The sequence below is a fragment of the Lissotriton vulgaris genome, chromosome 8 (assembly GCF_964263255.1).
Source record: "Lissotriton vulgaris chromosome 8, aLisVul1.2, whole genome shotgun sequence".
NCBI lineage: Eukaryota > Metazoa > Chordata > Amphibia > Caudata > Salamandridae > Lissotriton > Lissotriton vulgaris.
In genome coordinates, this window is record NC_141696.1 from 48,586,880 (window position 1) to 48,613,418 (window position 26,539).

General features: G+C 48.0%; 1 protein-coding gene across 1 annotated transcript in view; it reads right to left on the reverse strand.

Annotated features, from left to right (window-relative positions):
- The window catches only part of LOC147693352 (transient receptor potential cation channel subfamily M member 2-like), a 3,804,886-nt gene that overhangs the window by 2,663,483 nt on the left and 1,114,864 nt on the right, over positions 1 to 26,539 (reverse strand). Inside the window, exon 14 of the mRNA XM_086935946.1 lies at positions 3,565 to 3,694. Within this exon, the coding sequence (XP_086792072.1) occupies positions 3,565 to 3,694 (130 nt within the window). The remainder of the gene's footprint in view (positions 1 to 3,564; positions 3,695 to 26,539) is intronic.

Consider the following 26,539-nt stretch of genomic DNA (forward strand, 5'->3'; position numbering starts at 1 on the left):
TATAGCTTTTACTTATTAGAAAATGTCATTAGCTTATGCTAAAAGGAGGGTCTGATGAAATATAAACTGTTTAGGCCTTAATGATGTATTGCATAAGTTAGCATACATTGCGCCATTTTCTATTCAGGCGTAATTTTAGGCTGTTGGAAACTAATCTTGTGTAATTCCAAGAAACTGTTCCCCAAACGGTTTTATTTATCCAGATAGGTTTTTCTTAGTAATAAGCATATTGTTCATGTCAGCACATAGCTTTCTCAGAAGAAAGAGGCCCACTCCCACTTGTTAGGTGGCAGGCTCCGAAAAGAATGACCTTGAGTTGCGCAACTGTGTGAAAAGATTTGAGTTCTGAATTGCTTTCCTTGTATTTCATTAACTAACTGCACCTGCCTGGAAAATTCCACTGTGGGCTTGTCTTTACCCGGTTATGAAACGTGCATAATGTATCTTTATGCTTGTCGATTTCAGTTCCCTTCTGTAGCATTCCTTGTGACTTGGCAGATGGGCTCCGATATGAGTGTACCTGAATAAACAAATATTGTTTTGTTTTTTTCTTCTGTCTGACCAACTCTTCATTTAGAACAGGCGGCTGAGAGGTGGTCTTAGTGTCCCGGTGGCTCAAATCAGGTCGCTTCCTTCATTGCCCCCTAATCAAACCTAGACGTCTCGGCAGCCTCTGATACCGTCATCCACAACACTCTACTTAACACCCTCTCATAAAGGGGTGGCATCAGTGGTATCGTCCTACAATGGTTCTTATCATACCTTAGCGAAAGATCTAACCTAATCAAACTAAAGAAGTCCCCATCAACATGAACATTAATCAACCAAGGAGTCCCCCAAAACTCAATCCTTTCCCCTGCCCTCTTCAACCTCTACATGGAACCCCTAGCACTGTTCCTCGGCGGGGTCTTGAGACCTAAAATGTCCCTGGACTCGACAATTCTCGCTCCAGTGCCTACTCGATTCACGGGTTCACACTCTGCGACTCTGGGCAATAGCTTGCTTAATCTCCACAACGGCCCCTCGCGGCGGGATGCCTGGCTTTCATCTTGCGGATACCCTGCCGGGGTTATCTCGCAGGGGAATACCAGGACGGGTTCCCTAAGCAAGAGCTTAGAGACCAGTTGGTGATTTGCGCTATATAAATTCCTGTACATTTACATTTACATTTACAATTACATGTTCCTGAAACAAGTCAGGATTGCCTATCATCTTTATGCAGATGACATCCAAATCTATATCAAAATGGCTTCACTTAAAGACATCCAACACCTCAATAACACTCTCTCCTTGATGCACACCTGGCTAAACAACATCCAACTACAACTAAATCCCCCAAGTAACGAACTCCTGCTCATCCAGTCTAAAACAAATCCCTACCCCATCCATACCTGGCTCGGCAGTTTAACTGCACTAAACTGTAAACTATCTATATCCAATTCTGTAATATCTCTTGGGATTACTTTAACAAAAGCCTGAACATGAAAGAACATATCAACGCCTCAGTACAAAGTGCCTTCTACACACTAAAATGCATCAAAACATCAAACCATTTATTCCCTCTGAAGACCTGAAGATCGTAATCAAATCACTTATCCTCTTCAAGCTGGCAACCATCACTGGCACCCCGAAAATCCACCTTCTGCCAATGACGGCCACAGTCAATGGAGTGGCTAGATTGCTCTCTGGAGGGAGACGATATGACCACATCGCTCCTACTTTCAAGAAACTCAACTCAGTCTTCTTATCCCTCCCAATTTCAAGACAAACAAATCGCTCACCTGCTCCTTCTCTGGGAAAGCTCCTAGAATTTAGAATGCCCTTCCTAAGGAACTTGGTGACAATCACTCCTACCTTCACTTCTCAACAAATTACTATACTCATCAACCTAAAGTACTTTGTTTGATCTACCAAATACCACGTCTAACAAACTCACTACTCACTCGGATCTCTATTCCCAACTCCTCCGTATCCCACACCCCACCATAAACTATATTAATATATACTTCCCCCTTGTATCTAACTCACTTGTATCTAACTCCTGTAAATGACCCTGTTTACCTCCTTCCTGCCTTATGCTGTATGACGTCTTCCTTCCCAGTTTACTATACCTCTTGTAAATGATGTATATGCAATCCTTGTAATGCTTTATATTGTATGACTCTTTCCTTCCCACTTTTGTTATACCACCTGTAAACAATGTATATGCAATCCTTGTAAAGTGATCTGATGCCCTCGGGTCAGGTTTCTGCTATATAAAACTCAAAAATAAAAAATCAAAAAATAAATAGAGGTAGAGAAGGGAAGAGAGGGATCAAAGGTGACATTCAGGCAATAAGCTGAGGACAGAATAATCAAAGATAACACATTCCTTAGAGAAAGAGTCGAGATGCAGAAGGGGTCAAAGATTACACCCATAATAAAGCGAGTAAATAAAACAGAGGGATTACAAATGACACCCACATCACAAGAGGAAGTGAGAGGGATCATAGGTAACATCATGATGAGAGGCAGAGAAGAGGTGAGAGAGGGATAAAACATGACAATGTAAGGCCAAACAGAGAAGGAGAGAGAAGAATAAATGATGACAGCTATATCACAGTCAAGGAAGATGTGTACAGTATTAAAGGTAATACCAGGTTAGGTACAGTGAAAGAGAGGGAGGTGTTCACTCTGATCAAAGAGAGAGGGGACAATGATGACAACTGAATCACAGACAGAAAAGGAGAGAAAATAATCAAAGATGACACCTAGATAACATTTAGAGAACAAAGATAGGATTCAAAGAAGGTAGATTGATCACACACAAGGAGGAGAGAGGGCTCAAAGATTATTCCAGAATTTGAAGCACAGAAGGGGCTAAAGGGATGAAAGGTGACACCCTGACCAAGAAGCAGATGAGGAGAGAGGATTCCTAGATGATTCCCAGATTACAGATAGGGAGGAGAGGGAGGGCTTACAATGGCAATGGAATCACAGGCAAAGAAGAAGAGAGAAGAATTAGGGCCTGATTTAGAGTTCCTCGTATGAGTTACTCCGTCACAAACATGATGGATATACCATCCGCCATATTACAAGTGCTGATGGATATCATTCAACTGAAATACGACGGACTCGATATCCATCACTTTTGCGAAAGAGTAACCCCTCTGCTGAATTCTACATGAGACCCTTAGTGATGACACTTGGACTCCATTCAGAGAAGGACAGGGAAGGGATCAAGTATTAGAAGCAGGGAAAAGAGAGCAAGACTCCCTGATCACAAGGTAAGGAAGAAAAAGGAGGACAAAACAAAGAAACCAAAGGTATAAAAGGGACAGGACAAACAAACATGGGAGCTGCATGTATGGGATAGATATGTAAGACTTATACAGAAAGATAAACGAGGATATGTACAAGTGTCTGTAAAAAGTGAATGGATCTTGGGCAGGATGCCATTTAAGATCCATGGCACTACAGTATGCACAAGCATAGGCTGGACAAGTGAGCATGTTATCCATTTTATGATGTGAATTTCTATTTCTCAAATCATGCATAAGAGGAAAATAACAAAAGAATCAGGACCTGATGCCCGCTCCTCAAACAGAGACGCCAAGGCTTTCATTGCTCCCACATTGTTGGTGTCCTTTTCCTCACTGGAGAGAGCTCTCAAGATCTTTCTGCATGCTAATGCCCCCACAATACAGTCCTGACACTGCAACAGAGCAAACAAACACAACACAGTTTACAAGGGTGAAAAATCTGTAACTTCTCTATGAGATCAACTGTACTCTCAATTTGGAAGCACAATAATGAAAAAGAAATCAATAAAATAACATAAAGTGTGAAAATAACACTTATCAAGCAAAGTCATGTTGGAGGTACAATACTAAATCAGACACAGTGGTATTGTATAAAGACTCCAAACCATGGTACAAAGTCACGCTGGCGGTACAAACTTGTATCTGACACATTAGTATGGGATGAAAGCTATCAACAATGGCGCTCAGTTATGTTGTAGGCACTAGTCCATCACGGATTGTAAATGGCTCCTCTGACTTACCGGTATGTCAATCTTTCTTACCATATAGGGAGCTGTTAAAAATAGACTTTTTCAGTTTGTTGAGTCAAACTATATTATTATTACGTACATTCTACAAGATGCTATTCACAAACCTACATGTGGAGGTCAATGCTTACATCTCTATTTACTATTTTTCATGCAGAAATCTCAGCCCTAATTGCGTTGACCCACCCACAAAAGAGTAAGCCCATTGGTAATTAGAAACTGCACTTCTTTAGTAACAGTCATTTTATGCAGATTTGTATAGCGCTATCACCTGGGAGAGTATGCTGACGTTGCAGGTGTGAGTTGAGGCAAACCTAGGACCTTGAACTACTGAATAAGCAAAGTTTTCTGCTTCTTGCAGAATTCAAGTAGAGAGAAGGGGGCTCTTACTTGTAGCGGCAGGTCATTGAATGCTTTAGGAGCGATGTAGGAGAAGGCTCCATCAGCCAACAAGGTCCCCAAACAGTTGTAAATGTGCTCCAGCTAAGGACTGGAGTATTCCAACACCATACATGACCAATATAGAAAAGTAGGATCTGCTTTCATGATTACCCCCAATTTGTGCTGGTGTTATGCTGTTTTCTGACTAGCCTGACTGGGATCCTGCTACTCAGGATCCCAGGGGCCGATTCACAGAACTAACTTAAGACAAAATCCTAAACTTACTACTTTTGGTATTCACAGAAGTTAGGATTTTGTCTTAAGTTTGTCTTAGGACATACTTAAGACAGACTTAGGACAGACTTAAGATAGACTTAAGACAAACTTAAGACAGACTTAAGACACACTTAAGACAAAATCCTAACTTAAGTCTGCCAACACTCCAACTCCTACCAGGCCCCCTTGTCCCACAGCTGAGCAAGATGGTAAACTCTTTAAACCCACAACCATGTGGCAGTCATTGCATTGCTCTCCTCCAACTAACAAGTAGGGAGCATTCTCCTGCTCTCTTATCTCCCCTCTGAGCAAGATGGAACACTCCCTCCACTCATGAGTCATGTGTAGCCTAGTCCCTTCCTCTGCTCCACTTCACAGGTAGGTAGCCATCTCAATGAAGGGAGGTGTTTGTGGGTGGGAAGCCAGGACTCCAACTCCAACCAGGCACCCTTGTCCCACTGCTCAGCAGGATGGTACACTCTTCCCACCCACAATCATGAGGCAGCCATTGTATTGCTCTCCTCGAACTAACAGGTAGGCAGCCCTCTTCTGCTCTCTTGTTTCACCCCTGAGCAGGATGAAACACTCCCCCCACCCAAGAGCCATGTGTAACCTATTCCGTTCCTCTGCTCCACTTCACAGGTAGGTATCCATCTCAACATGGAGGAGTGTTTGTGGGTGGGAAGCCAGAACCACATCTCCCACTAGGCTCCTTGTTCAACAGCTAGGCAGTATGGTACACTCCTCCCACCCACAACCACGTGGCAGCCATTGCATTGCTCTGCTCCAACTAACAGGTAGGTAACCTTATCCTGCTCTCTTGTCTCAACCCCTGAGCAGAATGGAACACTGCCCCAGCTAAGAGCCATGTGTAACCTACTACCTTCCTCTGCTCCACTTCACAGGTAGGTAGCCATCTTAACAGAGAGGGGTGTTTGTGGAGGGAAGCCAGGACTACAACTCCCACCAGGCACCCTTGTCCTACAGCTCAGCAGGATGGAGCATTCCCCCCACCCACAACCAAGTGGCAGCTATTTCCCACCACTGTGTCACCGAACAGGTAGGTAGACAGTGCAGGCACCCTGCCATCCTTCTCAAAATGCATGGAGCCATATGACCACACCAGCCCTCACATGTCATCCAACTTAGCTTAATTCCAAAATCCACATCCAGTGTGCAGACAGCTAAGCGTACGTAACTGTCACAGAAATTAAACTTTGAGGGCCCGATTCACAGAATGAACTTAAGACTAAATCCTAAACTTACTACTATTTGGTATTCACAGAATGCACTTACTACTTTCGAGATTCAAAGAGTGAACTTACTACTTTCGGGATTCACAGAATGAACTTACTACTTTCGGTATTCACAGAATAGATTTAAGACTACTAACTTTACGTCCGCACTCGGGCCGGAAATTCTGGCCCGGAGGCAGAGCTTCCGCCTTCGGGGCGGAGCTTGCAGCCCAGAGGCGGAGCTTCCGGCTCGGAGGTGGGGATTTAGCCATGGCTGAAATCTCCACCAGGGGGCCGCGAGCTCCGCCTCCAGGCTGCAAGTTCCGCCCCCAAGCCAGAAGCTCCGCCCCCGGGACAGGATTTTTTGGCCCGGCTGCGGACGTAAAGTTAGTAGTCTTAAATCTATTCCGTGAATACCGAAAGTAGTAAGTTGATTCTGTGAATCCCGAAAGTAGTAAGTTCTCTCTGTGAATTCCGAAAGAAGTAAGTGCATTCTGTGAATACCAAATAATAGTAAGTTTAGGTTTTAGTCTTAAGTTCATTCTGTGAATCGGGCCCTGAACCACCAAGTCACATGTGGAAGAAACTCAGGGACCAATAATGCAAAGCACAGAATGCAATGTGTAAGTGCCATGGTGTCAGAGCACGAAGGCTCATATGAACACAAAACATGCATGGTCAATCTGTCAAACAAACAAAAATACATGATATGAAAAGTGTATGTATAACATTACAATGGCTAGTTCTTGCTTAGCTGAAACTGATTCCATGCAGAGCAAACTAAAAAGATGCATCACACAAAGTTGCTGTGCCTCAAGTCGTTAGATGACGACCTGTCCTTGTAATCACACCATGGACAAGTAATGTATGTACCACAACATCATGTCATGATGCTCAGTGTCTTGCAGACATACCAAGTGATTGCAATGTAAAGTGTGTGGTGTATCACATGTAACATCCAAACGTCTAACACCAAGGTTGTGGACTGCACTTCAATGACCATTTCACCTCTGTTCAACAGGAGATCCACAAGCAGAAGACAACACCAACCTGCAGAGCCAGTCTTTCACCCCATACCCCCGGACAAGAACTCTTGAATGTGACTCCCTACGTTTCTCGGATGAGGATCAACAACCTGGATATCCGGACTGCCAGGGAGCACCACGTCTCAGGCTCTCATTGTCCGCCCACCCAATCACCACAGCAACAACAACAGCACTGACCCCTGCTGCAATGACCTGGGCGGCCTCAACCACCACCATCACAACTGCTGCCTGCCTGCAACACTCTTCCTGCCTCAGTGGTTACCAACACCACTACACAATCAGAGGAGGGCAGGGAGAGTTTGTGGTTGCGTCAAGAGCCAACGCCACAGGTCAGGGTCAGCAGGGCAGGTAGGAGGGCAACTGGGGAACAAATGCAGGAGGAAACTGGGACCGAAGTCCCGTCCACCATCGCCAGCGTCCTTGGGGCATATGAAAACAAGTTACTTACCTGTAACTTCAGTTACCCATTATTGGTATCTTTCATAGATTCACATGCCTGAATCATTCCCCGTCGCCGATGCGGGAGTCCCACGGTAAATAAAAAAGCAGTGCCAAAAGTAAATGATAGTAGTAGGCCCCAAGAAAAAGGCCTGAGGCCTAGATCCTTGTAGCCTATCTACATCATTTTGCTAAAAAGACCAAAGTCTTTGTCCTAACCAATCAGCTATCAGCATCCTCTAGAACACTCTCTGCAGAGCCAGTTCTCAGATTTTCGTTAGCACAAGTGGGAAATGAGTATCCCAAAATAGAGAACCGACTCTCCGGGGAGGAGGGTGGGTGCATGTGAATCTATGAAAGATACCAATACTGGATAACTGAAGTTACAGGTAGGTAACTTGTTTTCTTGTCCAGTATTGGTGTATCTTTCAGAGATTCACATGCCTGAATCAGAGTAGCAGGCAGTATGCCAAGTATATAGTCGGTTGCAGATGGTGGAAGACTTGTACTGATAAACTCCCAGTTGCATCCATAAATAATTAAGAAATGCATATTAACTCAACTTCCCACATGTAAAACATGATTAGAAATGTAAAGAAAACATTCATAGAGCAATAAACTCATGGGTATCTAAACTTCATATATATATATATACGCTCCAAGTTTGTCCAACAAACGGAACCGCACACGATAGCAGGGGGGCCCGCAGTCTCCCGCAGGATCCTTTATTCTTAAAACACCAGCTGGTTCAAATGGATGCGCCGAAGCCCAACGCGTTTCGGGGATCCTTCCCCTTGATCACGGGCATATGCAGTAGATTGACGCGTGCACACAAAGTCTCATGCTCTTTTTATATCACGCCCACAGATGGGCCACCAGGGATTTGTAGTGCTGCCATTTCCCCACAGACGGGCTCTACTTCGACGGCGAAGTTGTAGTCCTTTAACAAAGCTCAGAAGAGCCTCCAGTTGTTTCCGCTGGTGTTCTTTCTTGATACCTGCATTCCTGCAATGCTCCCCGCGATCACGGAAGCAACAGTCCGTCCCATTATGGCAGCGGTGCGGTCCCCTGACCTTGGACTGGCCGGAAAAATATACGCTCCGAGTTTGTCCAACAAACGGAACCGCACACGATAGCAGGCTGGCCCCGTAGTCTCCCGCAGGATCCTTTATTCTTAAAACACCAGCTGGTACAAATGGACGCGCCGAAGCCCAACGCGTTTCGGGGATCCTTCCGCTTGATCACGGGCATATGCAGTAGATTGACGCGTGCACACAAAGTCTCCTGCTCTTTTTATAAGGAACATATTAAAATCAGATGGTGTAGTGGGCAGTCTGCTATCCGAGTATCCATTAGTAACCTATCGGAAAAGCAACTCTCTGAGAGATCACCTAGTAAATAGCCACCATGAATCAAAGAAGAGGAAAAAGGCCCCTGCTGTGGGATTTTACCCCTGCATGAAATGCAAGGCCTGTAGAAACTCACAGAAAGTCAAAGAATATGGGGTACCAGGGAGATTTCAAAAGATGCCAATTTCGAAATTACTGAATTGTAATTCCGACTTTACTGTATATTGTTTGATGTGCCCATGTGGCAAAAAGTATGTGGGCAGCACCACAAAGCAAACAAAACTGAGGATTCTGGAACATATGAGAGCCATAAATACGAAAGACCAAAGTTATCCGGTGGCTCGGCATTATGAGAAAATGCACAAAAGCAACAGCAATTAGCTGAGCTTTTTTATTTTGGATCAGCTTGTGGGAACAGAGAGAGGGGGTGACTGGGTTAAGAAACTAAGAACCCTTGCATCCAAATACATCATAATGCTCCAAACGAAGAATCCTGTAGGGTTGAACAAAGAAGAGGAAATGCGGGTGCACATTGGGTAAATGAGAAATCTCTCCCGAACTTTACAATTACAGTAGGGAAATACCGGTCATCCTACATCCCAAACCTTTTCTCCCTTCCCTTTCTACCTCTTCCCTTTCTTGCTTCCCCTAAGGAAATTCTCTAAATTCGCCCTGCAGAGAAACTCTTTCCCTAGTCTTGGTAGGCCACGTAACATAAGTAGCATGAAATAGCCCATCCAGGGCATTATCATTCAACCATACGTGACAGAATGGCCATCAACATATAGGCCAAACACTAGTACATCAATAACGTTATGAACAAGAAGCTAAAAGCCCATTAAGGGCTTGATTGTGGGCTAAATATTAATTTGTGAGTATGATGTAATACCAATGAATAATGAGACATTGAGTCAAATAGCCACATATGTATGAAATGTAATGTGAATAATGCATTTTATATACGTGAATGATGAAGTACTTAGACATTGTAACATGGCCGCTGCATAGCAATGAATGAAATTGAAATGCCTTCTTTTATGTTTGTTTTTAATCACGTGACATGGTGTCATGGAGAAACTTTATTTAAACACACAAAATGTCTCAGTCAGTCAACACTGACGAAGGCGGCAACGCCGAAACGCGTTTGTTGACTTGGCATATGTGAAACGGTATGAATAAAATGAATAAATATGGCAATGGGACTACAAAGAATGGCTGGAGTGTCCTTAATTGAGGAGCAGTTCTGAAGGATTTGAACTGTGTGTTTGATAATAATAATATACGCATTCCACCGTGCGGTAAGGAGGCACCCGAGGACAAGAGGAGCGACAGTTGGTGGAAAGGTGTTTTTGGATACATATATATATATATATATATATATATATATATATATATATATATATATATATATATATATATATATATATATATATATATATATATATATATATATATATATATATCTGCAAGTATAAAAAGTAAAAGAACACAGGTTACCTGAAGTTGTTCTTAAAGAAAAAGGTGGCGTAAGACAGCCTGACCAACTGCAGCATCCTCTTGACTTGTGGATTGAAGGCAGTAATGTCTAGTGAAAGTGTGTACATTCTTCCATGTCGCAGCACAGCAGATATTTTCTAGAGTCACTCCAGCAAACAATGCTGTAGACGCTGCCACAGCTCTTGTGGAGTGGGCCTTGACTTTCCTCAGCAATGGCCTGTTAGACTTGATATGACAGAAATTAATAGCGGAAGCTATCCACCTAGAAATTGTGGCTTTTGTGACTGCTGTACCCAGTGTGGTTTGACCGTAAGCCGAAAATAGTTGATCAGATTTTCTAAAGGCTTTTGTTCTCTGTAGATAGAATTTTAAACATCTTTTGACGTCCAGAGAACGTTAGGCACTTTGCGCCGGTGTAGTAGGGCTTGGAAAGAAAGTTCCTAACTTCACTGGTTCATTTAGGTGGAACTGTGATGGTACCTTAGGTATGAATGTAGGGTTAGGCCGGAGAGTGACATAATCCTTAGAGAAATGCAAAAATCTGGCAGACGTTAGAGTTAGAAGTAAAGCGACCTTCCATGTTAGGAATTTGAGGTCGGCCTTGTGGATGGGTTTGAATGGGTGTTTCATCAACTGTGTGAGGACCGTATTAAGTTCCCACTCCGGTGGAGGAGGCCTAACCGGAGGGAAAGTTCAGAAAAGACCACTCATGAATTGCTTGATCAATTAGGATAAACATAGCGGAGGAATCTTAGCAACTTTCCTGAATCTGGAGAGAGCGGCTAAATGGACTTTTACTGATGAAAAGGAAAGTCCAGACCGAGCCAGATGCAGCAGATAAGAAAGAATTTGTTCTGCAGGGGCTTCTATCGGGTATATTTTGTTAGATTCACACCAACAGCAAAACCTCTTCCATTTAAGACGATAAGTCTTAATTGTGCTTTGGGCTCGTGATTTTGCTAAGATGTCATGGAAATCCTGAGGAATATGAAGGTCCCTAAATTCTAGGAAGTCAGGAGCCATGCGTGTAAATTCAGAGACCGAGGGTCTGGGTGAAGTATCTGCCCCTTGTTTCTCGACAGCATTGTGGGTGTTGGAAGAAAGATGGATCACCCGATCCTGGGATAGCAAAAGAATTTCTTGGAACCAATACTGGTGTGGCCACCGGGGGGCAATCAGGATGAGACGACAGCCCTCTAACTTCATCTTGCGTAACACCTTTGGTATTAAAGGGATTAGAGGAAAAGCGTAAGCACAAATCCCTGCCATGGCATGGACAGGGCATTCCCTCTTGACCCCTGTTGAGGATATCAGCTGGCGTAATATTGGCATTTCTTGTTCTGCTTTGTTGCAAACAAATCCAATTTCAGTTTGCCCCATGCCTGGAACACTCTGTTCACCTGAACGTGGTCTAATTCCAACTCGTGGCAGTATGTTAGGGTTCTGCTGAGAGTGTCCGCTAGGGTATTGTGGAGGCCTCTGACATGTTCCGCCATGAGGGTTATGTAGTGGAGTGTGATCCATTCCCATAACTCCTGAGCCTCTTTTGACAACTTTGCCGATCTTGTCCCTCCCTGTTTGTTCACGTAAAACATGCTGGTGGTATTGTCGGTTCGAACTAGTACTGATGATCCCGCAATCCTTGGAAGCAAAGCTTGCAAAGATAGGAAGATTGCTCGCAATTCCAGGTTGTTAATGTGTTGTTGTCTGTACTACTGAGTCCACTTGTCTTGTATTTGTAAATCTTGGAGATGTCCTCCCTATCCCTCCATGGACACATCTGTTGTCAGAACGAAATCTGGGGGTTTTTGTATGAACATGAGCCCTTGTGCCAGATTGGTTAACTGTGACCACCAGTGGAGAGCATCCACCATGCGTGGTGTGACCTTGATGATGTAGTTGAAGCCACCTGTCGCTTGCTGCCATAGAAGATGTAGTTTCTCCTGTAAACGTCTCATTCTGAGTCATGCCAAGGGGATGAGATTTATGGCCGAAAAGCACATTCCCAGGAGTGAAGCGAACATGCAAACAGAAAGTGACTTTCTTTTTGAGACCCGGAGTGCTAGCTTTTGAAGACAAAGTTGTCTTTCTTGAGATAAGAATGCCTTGCACTAGATCGTGTCCATACAGGCTCCTAGGAAAGGCAGGATTTGCTTCGGATGTAACTGGGATTTGCTTTTGTTCACAGTTAGCCCTAGAGAGGCAAAGAGATTGCGACACGTTGAAATGGCAGTCTTTACAGTGTGCCCCGAGGGACCTTTGATTAACCAATCATCCAAGTACGGAAAACCTGGATTCTCCAAGAACGCAACATTGCTGCTACCGGGGCCAGGCACTTTGTGAAGATCCGTGGAGCCGATTTTAGTCCAAACGGGAGCACTTTGAACTGATAATGGGCACCAGCCACAGTGAAGTGGAGATACTTGCGATGTTTTGGATGGATCGGGATGTGGAAGTGAGCGTCTTCCTTGTCCAGAGAAGCCATAAAATCTCCCTCGTTCAGGCAACTTAGAATCTCTCAGAGGGTGACCATGCAAAACCCTTGTTTTTTGAGGAATCTGTTGAGGTTGCAAAGGTCAAGGATTGGTCGCCATTCCCCTGATTTCTTTTTGATTAGGAAAAAACGGAAGTAGAAACCTGTCCTTTTCTGATGTACTGGAACCTTTTCTATAGCATTCTTGAGGAGCATTGTACAAGCTTCTTTGCACAATAAGTGAAGACGAGGGGGAGGAGGGTCCCCTAGGCGGAGTGGTAGGTGGCTTGTTGACAAATTCTAGGGTGTGTCCATTTCTCATTAGGTCTAACACCCATTGGTCGGAGGTAATTTCTTGCCACTTGTCCAGAAATGATGACATTTTTGCGCCCACAAGGAGGGGAGTGCTAGAACTGGGGGTCTCTAGTTGGCAGAGGTAGGTACCAATGTCCAAATAGGGACCCTTGCTTCTAGTCAGGGTAAGGAGGAAACCCTCTGAGATAACCCCTGCTCACCCCCTTGGTAGCTTGGCACGAGCAGTCAAGGCTTATCAAAGGCAATGTGTAAAGTATTTGTACCAAAACTCACAGTAACACAGTGAAAACACCACAAACTGACTCCAAAACAGTTTAGAAAAATGAAGGTATTTAATCTAAACTACACAAGACCAAAACGACAAAAATCCAACATACACAGTTCAAGAATATGGTTGCAAAATAGTTCTTAAGGTTGCGATAAAATTATCCACAGTAGCGTAAAATGTTTACAGTTGCGTCACGTTTTAGCCACAGTACCTTTAGTTGCAACAAGGTTCCAAAACAGAAGCTTGGTGCGGTTGAAAACAAGCGATGCGTTGCTCCTGAGACCCTGGGGAGGTGATGCGACAACCCCACTGCAGCAGCGGGCGTGTTGCGTCGAATCCGGTCTGCATTGGCAGGAAGGTGATGACTTGTACGGATTCCGGTGCGCGTAGGTTCCGTAGGAAGTTTACCCTCACAAAGGCACGATGCGATGATCTCATAGGGGCTGCGACGATCTCCGGGGCGATGATGCGCGATCCAGCGGCGATCCTCCTCTCGCAGCTCCTCGATGAGGGGCCTCTATGACGATGTTTGCAGCGACGTGCTGCGGTCTGCAAGTGAGCGATGCGATAACTTTTCTGTAGCAAAGTCTCTCAAATCTCTTGTGGAGAAGTGTGGCTCACTGGTTAGAGCAGGCAGACCCTGAAGCAGAGGTCAGACCCGGGACCAGGGTTCAATTCCTGACGCAGCAGGGTCTTGAGCTCAAATGTCCATGGACTTGATAATTCTCGCTTCGGTGCCTGACCTAATCATGGGTTCACACTCTGCAACTCTGGGCATTAAGCTTGCTTAAACTCCACAACGGCCCCCCGCGGCGGGATGCCTGGCTTTCACCTTGGGGATGCCCTGTAGGGGCTATCTCACAGGGAAAAGCCAGGACGGGTTCCCAAGGCAAGCGCGGAGATATCCCTTCGGGGGTCGATTCAGGCGCTATATAAGAAACATAATAATAATAATAATAATAATAATCTTGGTTTCCAGCTTCCCAACACAGGTACAACTTCCAGAGGCACCACAACTGGCCCAAGCACTCTAGGAAGGATAGGACTCTCTCAATAGAGCTCAGGGAAGCTGTAGGTGAAGTCTTTTTGTTCCTGGGACTCCTTAACAGGGAGCCAGCCCTTCTTCAGGCCCTTGGAGATTCCTTCAAGCAAGGGGACACAGCACAAAGCAAAGCCCTTCCCCTCTCCTTGGCAGCAAAGCAACTGCAAGTCAGTCCAGCACAGCAACAGGCAGCAGGACAGTCTTCCTTCTTCAGTCTTCCAGCTTTCTCCTTAGCAGAGGTTCCTTCTTGATTCCAGGATGATCCAATTTTCTTTAGTCAGGGGTCCTGTACTTATACCCCTAAAAGTCTTTGTTCCCTTTGCGCAAGAGGGCTCTGAGCCCGGTCTGAACCAGTTCTGGGTGTTCCTTGAGCACTTTGCTTTCCTGGCTTCTCCTTTCCTTTCAGAGTGAGGGGCAGGGTCGTCAGCCGCCCAGCAGGAGGTGGAGCCAGCATTGTGGAGGGAAAGCACAGCCCTGGAGCACTTTGTTGACATGATTCCTTCTCTCCTTTCACAGTGGAGGGCAGAGACATCAGACACACCACAGGGGTGGAGCCAGCATTGTGGAGGCAGGCACTGTCCTATTCAGGTCCCAGGTGTAACTCCCCCCACCACTCTAGATGCAGATGGAGCTATTCAGCCCAGGGATGGCCCACTCAGCCTCTGGGAGCCACCCAGCCCCTGTCACTCACAAACCAGACAGTCAATTAACAAACAGGCCAGGGCACACAGAAAGGTCAGACAAGAGAACAGCCACTTTCTAAAAGTGCTGTTCTCAAACACAGGATTTAAAAACAACCTTTCCTAAAAGATGTGTTATTACATTCTGAGTTCAAGGATACCAGACTTTTATGTCCTACCTTGCTCCTATGGGAAGATAGGCTGGTAGCCACTGTAGCCAACCTCCCACATGATAGCCTATGGAGCAAGATAGCCTTACAATAGTGGAAAAAAAATGGCTGTAATTCACTACCAGAGCATGTCACCTGCACAAGTACATGCTTTACCTTTCACATACACTACACCCTGCCCAAGGTGGTACCCTGGGCCTTCCATAGGGGTGACAAATATGCATAGAAAGGGAAGGGTTAGACCGGGTCAGTGGGGACACTGACCAGGAGGACATGGCAGTTCACAGACTGCACACAGGCGCTGCGGTGGCAGGCCTGAGACACTATTTTAGGGCTACTCATGTGGGTGGCACAATCAGCGCTGCAGGCCCACTAGTAGCATTTGTCATCACCAGCCCTGGCACACCCAGTGCACTTTACTAGGGACTTCTTGGTGATACAAATATGCCAATCATGTATATTCAATTACAATAACAATTTACACAGGGAGCACTTACACTCTGACACTTATCAGCAGTGACATAGTGTCCAAAGCATCTAAACCAGCAACAACGAAATCCAGCACAGCCTCATAAAATACAGGAGGTAGAGGCAAAAAGACTGGGGAAACCACGCCAAAGATGCCACGTCTAACATGTGTCCCCTCCAGCTGAAAGTGGGGAGTACTTCCTACCCTCTTGGGAGTTCTCTTCACTAAGGTGCAAATACCTGGACAGACCATCAGGGTTGGCATGTTCTGTACCAGGGCGGTGTTCCACTGTAAAGTCCATTCCCTGTAGGGATATGGACCACCTCAACAGTTTTGGGTTCTCACCCCTCATCTTCATCAACCATCTGATGGGCCTGTGGTAGGTCTGAACAAGGAAGTGAATACCAAACAGGTAGGGCCTCAGCTTCTTCAGAGCCCAGACCACAGCAAACACTTCCCTTTTAATTGCACTCCACCTCTGTTCCCTGGTGAGTAGCCTCCTACTAATGAAAGCTACAGGCTGGTCCCAGCCTTCGTCATTGATCTGTGAGATTACTGCTCCCACCCCATGCTCTGAAGCGTCTGTCTGCACTATGAACTCACTGGAGTAAGGTGCCTTGAGCACCGGTGCTGTACACATGGAGGTCTTCAGGGCATCAAAAGCAGTCTGGCAGGCTTCGGTCAAATTCACTTTTTTGGGCTGCCTCTTGGAGGTCAGCTCTGTCAAGGGGGCAACAATGGTGCCATATCCCTTGATAAACCGTCTGTAATACCCGGTGAGTCCTAAGAAGGCTCTCACCCCTGTCTGGGTTTTGAGGAGCTCCCAAGCCAGAATGGTATCAATCTTCACCTGTAGGGGCGCCACCTGGCCGCTCCCTACCTGGTGTCCCAAGTACACCACAGATCCCTGCCCTATCTGGCACTTGCTGGCCTTGATAGTGAGGCCTGCCCTTTGCAGAGCCTTCAACACTTCACAGAGGTGTTGCAAATGTTCCTCGCACGTGGAGCAGAACACAGCAATGTTATCCAGGTATGCAGCACTGAATTCCTCCAGCCCGGTCAGTACCTGGTTAACCAGTCTCTGGAAGGTGGCTGGGGCATTCTTCAACCCAAAAGGCATGACTCAAAACTAGAAGTGCCCCTGTGGTGTTGAGAATGCAGACCTCTCTTTGGCCCCCTCAGTTAAGGCAATCTGCCAGTACCCAGATGTTAAATCAAACGTACTGAGGTACTTGGCAGCTCACAACCGATCCACGAGCTCATCAGCTCTGGGGATGGGGTGTGCGTCAGTCTTCGTGACCGCATTGAGCCCACGGTCGTCCACGCAAAACTGGAGTGGCACTGGGCGCAGCAGCGTTTGGAACTAAGACCACTGGGTTAGCCCAGGGGTTGCTGGAGGGCTCAATTACCCCTAGCGCCAACATCCTGGAAACCTCTTCCTTGATGCTGGCTCTGGCCTTGTAAGTTACCCTGTGAAATTTCTTTTTCACAGGCAAACTATCTCCAGTGTCCACATCATGGACGTACCAATTGGTGATACCTGGGATCAGGGATAACAGGGAGGCAAACTGCCACAACACTTGGCGACAGTCCCTCTGCTGTTCTGGGGTCAGGGTGGGCGAGAGGACCACACCATCCACTGACCCGTCTTGCTCCTTAGCTACCAGGAGGTCAGGGAGAGGATCACTATCCTCTTTCCCTCCAGCATCTGTAGCCATGAGCATTGTCACTTCAGACCTATCAAAGTGTGGTTTGAGGCAGTTCACATGCAAGACTCTCAGGGGCTTCCTGGGAGTCTTTAAGTTAACCAGGTAGGTTACTTCGCTCTTGCGCTCCACCACCTCATATGGCCCAGTCCACATGTCTTGGAGCACACAAGGCTCCACTGGCGCCATCACCCACACTTTCTGCCCAGGTTGAAATTCAACCAGAGTGGTATTCTGGTCGTACCATCTTTTCCTTTCTTCCTGGCTAGCTTCCAGGTTCTCCTGAGCTAGCTTCCTGAAGCGTTGTGTCTGGTTGCGGATGGCCAGCACATAGCTGAACACATCCTGGGGGGTTTTCCCACTGGTTTTCTCCCACTCCTCCTTCACCAGTGTGAGAGGTTCTCTAACTGGTTGGCCATACAGGAGTTCAAAGGGATTGAACCCTAAGGCCTTCTGAGGCACTTCCCTGTAGGTAAACAACAGGCATGGTAGAAAGACGTCCCACTTCCGTCTCATGGGCTCCGCTAGGCCCATAATCATTCTTTTCAGGTTGCGATTGAACCTGTCAACCAGCCCATTTCCTTAAGGGTGCTAAGGAGTGGTGAACTTATAAGTTACCCCACACTCCTCCCACAGAGACTTCATGTACCTAGAGATGAAGTTGGTACCCCGGTCGGAGACCACCTCTCTAGGGAACCCCACACGGGAAAAGATCCCCATAAGTGCACGGCCCACCACGGGGGCAGTGACTGTCCTGAGAGGGACTGCTTCCGCGTACTGGGTGGCATGGTCCACCAAGACCAGGATGAACCTGTTGCCTAAGGCTGTCTTGGGGTCCAGGGGCCCCACAATGTTGATGCCCACCCGCTCGAAAGGGGTGCTCACCACAGGAAAGGGTTGGAGGGGTGCCTTGCACTTCACTCCAGTCGTGCCACTGGCCTGACAAGTTTGGCAAGATCTACAAAAGGTACCAACGTGCTTCTTCATCTGGGGCCAGTAGAAGTGGGCGACAAGCCTGTGGTAGGTCTTGTCTTGCCCCAGATGTCCTGCAAGAGGCACGTCATGAGCCAAACCTATTAGGAAGCTCCTGAAGCGCGCGGGTACCACCAGCACACAGGCTGCACCGGGCTCAGCAAACTTAGGCTCCCTATACAACAACTCATCTTCCCAGTAGATGAAGTGATCTCCGGACGCTCCACCTGCTGCCTGGTCTGCAGCCTGTTGCCGCATACCAACGAGAGAAGGGCACTCTTTCTGCTCCTTGCACAATTCCTCCCTGGAGGGCCCACCTTCTTGCTGCCAATGGGTCAGCTCAGGCAGGTCACCCAGTTTGGCCACCTGTACCCCTGTAGGTTCCAGGGCATCCCCCTCAGGTTCTGCTCCTTCCTGGACCATGGGAACGGCTGGGGCTAGTTTCCCATGCCCCCAGCACTTTCCTCTCCTGGCAGGTCTCTGGGCCACTGTTTCAGGCTCCAGTTCTACTGAATCACCCCTACTGACTGCCATAGCATGCATGGTCACACAGATCCACGCACGCAAACACAACATCTTCAAATGAGTTCTATGTTCTAAATCCTTCCATGGAGAACTCTCCAGGTCATTACCTAGCAGACAGTCTACAGGCAAGGCATCACTGACAGCAACTTCCAAGAGACCAGAGACTCCCCCCCCCATTCAAAGGGGAACCCGTTCCACTTTGCAGAGGCGCACTGAGCTATCAGCTGCAACTATGGGGCGGAGTACATTGGGGATACACTGCTCTTCGGACACCCACTAACACCTCACGGATGTCACGCTGGCTCCTGTGTCTCTCAGAGCCTCCATCTCCCTCCCATTGATGGTCACCTTTTGTCTGTATTTCTTAGTGTTAGGGGGCAGTAAGGTTTCCTGGACCATCTCTTGGTCTCCTAAAGAGACAAGGGTCATCTGCTAGTTCCCCATCCCCACTAGAAATCAAATCCCCTCCCAATGCTACACTTGCTAACCCTGGGGCTGGAGCACCAGCGGGTGCTTGGTTCTTCTTGGGGCACCTGTTGATAACATGTCCCACCTCATTGCAATAAAAGCAGGTAGGGGGACCTCTGTTTTCCCATCTGCCCCTAGGGGGCCATGGCTGCTTGGTTTTGGGGGGTTGGGACTCCTTTCCCTGGGAACTATTTTGGAGCCCTTGGGAGAGCTCCTTTTGGTTACCTTATTCCCCCACTCTTCTGCTGGGAACCATGCCCACCTTTGGCTGTGGTACTCACAATTCGGCTGTGGACCCTGGTACTGGTCCAGCGGTCCGCCTCCTTAGCAAGCTCAATGGGGTCTGTCAGTTTGCTGTCTAAAAGATGCTGGCGCAGCTCTGGAACACAAAGACTACTCAAGTGCTCCCAACTAATTAAATGCAACAACCCGTTATAATCAGTTTGCTTAATAAGAATAATGAAAAATTAAAGCAGGTTGAACTTAAGACCAATAGCCTGGTGGAGGACACATCCCATAAACAATCTGAAATAGGGGAACTGCAAGCCTTTAGGAAAATTGCAGAGGTAAAAATGGACGATTACGAAGGACGTCTACGCCGCAGCAACGTCCGAATTTTAGGGGTTCCAGAAAAGGCAGAACGGGAGGCAGCAGACCTATTTGTGGAGGACATCATTCTTCAAAACCTCAAGCCCAAAGGCCTTGGGAACCTGTTCATGGTGGAGCGGTCCCATAGAGTCCCGGGGTCCCCCTATGTCCGATCCTGGCCAGGATTCTCAATTATCGGGACTGTGATGCCATACTTCAGGACGCCAGAACGGGCCCCCCTTCGATTTGAAAATGCAGACATTTTCTTTTTCCCCGACTTCACCCAGATGGTTCAGAAATGACGACGTTCATTCCTGGGTGTCATGAAACAGCTCTGAGATAAAGGTCTCAAATATGCAATGCTTTTCCCGGCTAGACTTTGAGTGAAAACATTCGGAAGGGCCTGGTTCTTCAATCTTCCCGAGGTTGCGGCGCACTGGTTGGAGTCCGGTAAGGCGTGAGTTCGGCGGCGGGGGAGCTGGGAGATCTTGCTCCGGAATACTGAAAACTATCTGGGATTTGTTTGGGTGCTTGGGTGCCCCGTCAAATAACTGAAGGTCCGAGGCGCAACCTTGGAGGGCTGACGTGGTTTTTCCTGAAAACGGTAAAAAGGGGTGATGCTGATCGAACTTTCTGAACTCTATGTGACAGATTGTTTCCTCTCAGAGCCTAGTGAAATGTTTATTGGGGGGGTTAGGGGGTTGGGGGAACCAGGGACTTTGCACTCCCCAATTTACTTCATTTATTATTAGACGTTGGGCGACAGGCACTCTGCGAATTTGGTATGGGCAGTTACAAGTCCAGAGGGCAGGGCAGCAGGGAGGGGGGTCGTTGGTGGGAGGGTTTGATGTGTTTATTTTTTTTAAACAGATTTTATTCGTCTGAAGGCACATCTCAGGCATAGCTCCGAACCCCGGAGACTGCTGCAAACATTAGCAGAGCAGAAATATCATATGCAGACTTTTACAGGAAATACTATTCCCCCCCCCCCCCTCCTGGCCTTCCCTCCAGTTGCGCAGCTGCTAAAATAGAGAAGAAACATTTGTACAAAAGACCTGCTGAGTCCAATCAAGACACTTCACAATATTACCAAATGTCCCGGTGTCAAGCCGACGGCCGTTCTGTCAGGCGGAGGGTCCAAGTCCTGCCGCCGGTAGTCGGCCCACCTCCTCCAGATTTTAAAGTGCTTGCCAGGGCATCCCCTGGCAAGAAATATGGGTTGCTCCAGCCCCATGCAGAAGTCCATGCCATTCCTCCAGGCGGCCAAAGGCAGGGATTGGGGCGCCTTCCAGGCTTTGGCAATGTCTCGTTTGGCTAATGTAAGGCCCAGAAGCAACAAATGACGCTTATACCTATTGCCCCCAATGCCCTCCATAACATGCAACAACGCTAGTTTGGGGTCCCGAGGAAGCACCCAGGCCAACACCTCTGATAGGCACCGAAAAACCCCATCCCAGAACCTCTGCAGTGCTGAACAACCTCATGTAGTATGCAGGAGCGTGCCCACCTCCAAGCCGCACCGAAGACAGTCCAGGGAGCCCACCATACCCGCCAGCCATAGGCGCTGCTGTGTGAAATATGTGCGATGTAGATATTTAAATTGGATCAGGCGCAGGCAAGTGGAAATTGCAGCTGCCCGCGGGCTTGCCAGGGCTTCATTCCAGTCCTTCTCCTCTAAGTCCCCAACATCCTCTTCCCACGCAGTCTTAAGTTTAAGGAGATCGGAGGAGCAGTGGTGGACCAGTGTCTGATAGATTCGTGAGATTTTCTTCTCTGGCAACTCACCCATGAACAGTTTGGCCTCTAATGGACTAAAGTCGGGGAGGAGTGTGGCTCAATGGTTAGAGCGGCAGACCCTGATGCAGAGGTCTGGCCCGGGACCAGGGTTCAATTCCCGACCCGGCAGGGTCTTGAGCTCATTTGCCGGCGGAATCGATAATTCTCGCCTCGGCGCCCACTCTAATCATGGGGCCCCACGCTGCAAGCTTGCTTAGTCTCCACAACGGCAGCTACAACACTGGGATACCTGGCTTCACCTTGGGGGTGCCCAGGATGGGCATCTCACAGGGAGAGCCAGGAAGGGTTCCACAGGGTTATGCAGCACCGGGAGGCCCCAGTGATGGGCAGCTGTGCGCTTTACAAGTATCCTACATTTACAGCTGCTCTAGAGTAGTCAAATAGGGTGTTAGAGCATGTCGAAATTGAAGATATTTAAAAAACTGGGAGCAGGGCATCCCGAACTCATCCTGCAAGTTCTGAAATGACTTCAGGGAACATCCTGTCATCATGTCCCCCAACGAGGAAATATCTATCGCATCCCATCCCCGGAAGCCCAAAAGCGCGGCCAGGTGGGGCAGGCAACCATTATGCCAGAAAGGGGTTTCCTGAGTGAGCACATTCCACTATCCCATTCTACGCAGCGCTTGCCTCCAGACGTAAAACATCACTTGCGTGGCAGAGGGAAGGCACCGCCGAAGCGCCGCCGAGTACAGCAGCGTATGGACAGATGCCGAGCCCATGAGGGATCGTTTACAGCATATGCAGGGTCGCCCCTGTCTCCGTACCACCAGTCATTCAAGACCAGCAGGTGTGCGGCCTGGTAATAAGAGAGCACGTCAGATGTGGCCAATCCCCCGGTATACGTAGAACAGAACAGGTCCGTAAGGTCACGCGTGCAATCCCCCCCTTCCACAAGAACCCACTCAGCGCCGAGTTGACTTGCGGGAACCAGCGCGGCGGAATCCGATATGGATGATTTTGTAGCTGATACACGATGCGAGGGAGTGCTACCATCTTAAAGATGGCCGATCTGCCATATATAGTCAACGGCACACGGGACCACACCTTTATATCCTCGCCCGTATGATCCCACACAGGGGTAAGGTTGAGCTCCCGAGAAACCGCAGCCTCCTCTGACAGGTACACCCCCAAATATTGCACCCCACCCAACTCTATCTGGAGGCCCGACACCCACTCCCCCACTTACCCCCGCTCACCGAGTACCCACAACGTTGACTTAGCCAGGTTCATATAGAGGCCAAAGGTTTCACCAAAAATTTGCAGAATGCGCAACAGCCGCGGCCCCGAGCGATCTAGATCCGTGAGGATAAACAATACGTCATCAGCTTATAGCGCTATTTTGTCAGCCAAGCCCGCCGACCAATGCGTACCCACGCCACGAGGGGCTCCATGGCAAGCGCGAATAGGTAGGGGGACAGCAGGCAACCCTGACGCGTCCTTACCGCCCAACCGAAAAGGATCAAGAGATTGCTCCCCCAACGCGCACGGAGGCAGTAAGATCAGTATAAAGCAACCGCACGTATGCCAAAAAGCACGGGCCCAGATTGAGGCGTTGTAATAGGGCGAACAAATATATCCAGCTCAGGGAGTCGAAGGTCCATATCAGCCAGAAATAGCGCAGCCTGCTCCCCCAGGCTCCTCCAAGCAGAGATAGCAACGTGCGCACGCCGAATATTGTGGCGAGTAGCCCTCTGAGGCATGATAGGACGCATGACTCCCCGGGGGCCTGCCAGGCTTCAAAAAAACCACTACCTCAGTGTGTTTCCAATCCGGAGGGAGCACCCCCCTCGCGCACCTCCTCCATCGCCGTACAAAGCCATGGACCCAACTGCAAGTAAAACCGCCGAAAAAATTCGCAGGGAAGCCATTTGGCCCCGGCACCTTACCGGTGTTCAGTTCAACCAGAGCCGTACCAATTTCTTCGGCGGTCGTTTGATGTGGTTTTTAATTGTTATGTTTTTCATCGGCGAAAAGGCAACAGGCGCAGCGAACGATCGAAAGGCTTTCTACATTGTCAATGCACACACAGTGGTATAAAAGTATAAAAAGTTTGAGCTGGAATGTTAATGGGCTTGGTGACAAAGTTAAGCAAAGTATCGACCTCCAATATGTCAGGAAACTGGCAGCTGATGTTGTGTTTTTCCAGGAGGCGCACTTGATGGGCCACTCCTGTAGAGGTCTCTAAATATACGGTGGCCGGGGAGAGGTCACTATTTTTGGCATTTATGGACCTCTCCTCGGCCTTCGACCTGGTGAATAGGTCCAAGCTATGGTCTCTTTTACTTGAGATTGGGATAGAGGCACATTTAGTAGCTCTTATTGCTAGTTTGCATCAGGACCTTTCTGCTAAAATATGGGTCTCTAGGGACGGAAGGTGCACCGACAGTTTTAGGTCTGAGAACGGGGTGCGCCAGGGCTGCATCCTGGCCCCCCTTCTCTTTACCATCTACATAAACGGGCTGGGGAAATATCTGGAAGCAGGAATGGCTGACGTGCCGCGTATAGGAGGAGAGCAGGTACCGGCACTCCTATACGCGGACGATGCTGTGTTAATTGCCCGTACGGGCATTGGTCTACAGGCTCTTTTGGACCGATTTGGTTCCTTTATGGAGAATCTTGACTTAAAAATTAATGTAAAAAAGTCACACACTATGATTGTAGGCCGTAAAGAACAAGTTACTTACCTTCGGTAACGCTTTTTCTGGTAGATACAATATCTGCCTGTGGATTCCTCACCTTGTGAATATCCCCCTTGCGCCAACCGAAAAACAAGACAACACGACCGCGATGTGGTACATCAACAAGCAGGGAGGAGTAGGGTCGTGTGGTCTTTGCAAAGAGGCACTGCGTCTCTGGTCCTGGGTTCAGGACCACCAGATTTGTCTTATGGCGAATCATCTGGCCGGAGTCCTGAACGTACGTGCGGACGTTCTCAGTCGGCAGTTCTCTGCCGACCACGAGTGGAGGCTTCACCCGGAGGTTGTTCGCAACATCTTTCAGATGTGGGGGACTCCTCGGGTGGATCTGTTCGCCACTTGCGAGAATGCTCACTGCCCGTCATTCTGCAGTCTCCAGTATCCGATGCAAGGAGCATTGGGGGATGCGTTTCAGTTGAGCTGGAGAGGTCAGCTCCTTTACGCGTTTCCTCCCATACCCTTGATTCCTCGGGTTCTGAGGAAGATTCGCCAAGACCGGGCCCAAGTCATATTGGTCGCCCCGGATTGGCCAAGAAGGGTGTGGTACACAGATCTTCTCCACCTCTCCTCTCACCCGCCGCTCCATCTCCCTCTCAGGGCAGACCTCCTCTCTAAGATGGAGGGGCAGGTTCTACACCCCCACCTCCAGACATTACACCTTCATGCCTGGAGATTGAACGGGGCAATCTGAATTCTTTCTCTCTCCCTCACGATGTGGTGGATGTCATACTTTCTGCCAGGCGTGACTCCACCAAGTCCATTTATTCGTATAGGTGGTCTAAGTTTGTATCTTGGTGTATGGAGAGGGATGTTGACCCGTTAAAGGCTCATTTATCTGATATCTTGTTATTTGCTCTTTCTCTGGCACGGCAAGGGTTTGCTGTTGCCACTGTCAAAGGTCACCTTTCGGCCTTATCGGCATTCCTCTGTTTGCCGGATCAGCCCTCTCTTTTTAAATCACCTGTGGTATTAAGATTTTTGAAGGGACTCACTAATAAGTTCCCTCCTTCTCCCTTTATTGTTCCTCATTGGGACTTGAATCTTGTGTTAACCTATCTGATGGGTTCGCCGTTTGAACCCTTACACAAGTGTCCAATGAGGCTTCTTTCTTTTAAGACGGTCTTCTTAGTTGCAATTACCTCGGCAAGGAGGGTAAGTGAGCTTCAAGCTCTTAGTTCCAAGCCCCCGTTTTTGTCCATCCATGCTGAAAGAATGGTTCTTAGGACCAGGGCTGCTTTTCTGCCTAAGGTGGTTACTCCCTTCCACCTAGGTCAATCCATTACCCTTCCTACCTTTTATCCTCCCCCTCACCCTTCCAAGGAGGAGGAGAGGCTTCATCGCCTGGACCCGAAGAGAGCGGTTAGTTTCTATCTTGATAGGACTAAAGACTATCGAATAGACGATCAGCTCTTCGTGGGTTTTGCTGGCTGCAAGAAGGGCAGATCGGTGCACAAGCGCACACTTTCCAGATGGATTATTCTCTGCATCAAGATTTGCTACTCTCTGGCGGGTAAGGACCCTCCTGAGGGTATTAGAGCTCATTCAACAAGAGCAAAGTCTGCTACTTCTGCATTGTCTAGAGGTGTTCCTGTTGAGGACATTTGCAGGGCCGCGACTTGGGCCTCCCTCCACACTTTTGCGAAGCACTACTGCTTGGATGCTGAGGTGAGGAGGGATGGCCACTTTGCGCGCTCTGTTCTCCAAGATTTCCTGGTGTAGCAGAGTGGACACCCTCCTCCGGGAGTGGGGACTGCTGTGGGCCTCTATTCACAAGGTGAGGAATCCACACGGCAGATGTATCTATCAGAAGAACAAGTTACTTACCTTCGGTAACGCTTTTTCTGGTAGATACAATATCTGCCTGTGGATTCCTCACTGACCCACCCGCCTCCCCGTTGTCCACTCTGCTATACCTGGTGTTATGTGCAAATGTAATTATGGTTTTATCTGGTTTTGTATAGTTTTGCACTTTTATTGCATTTGATTTGCATGCACTGTGTACATTGTGTATATATATATATATGTACTTGTTGGTCCGTCCGGGTGCCTCGAAGGCACGGAAAAAAGGGCGGAACTGACGTCATCACGCCGACGTGG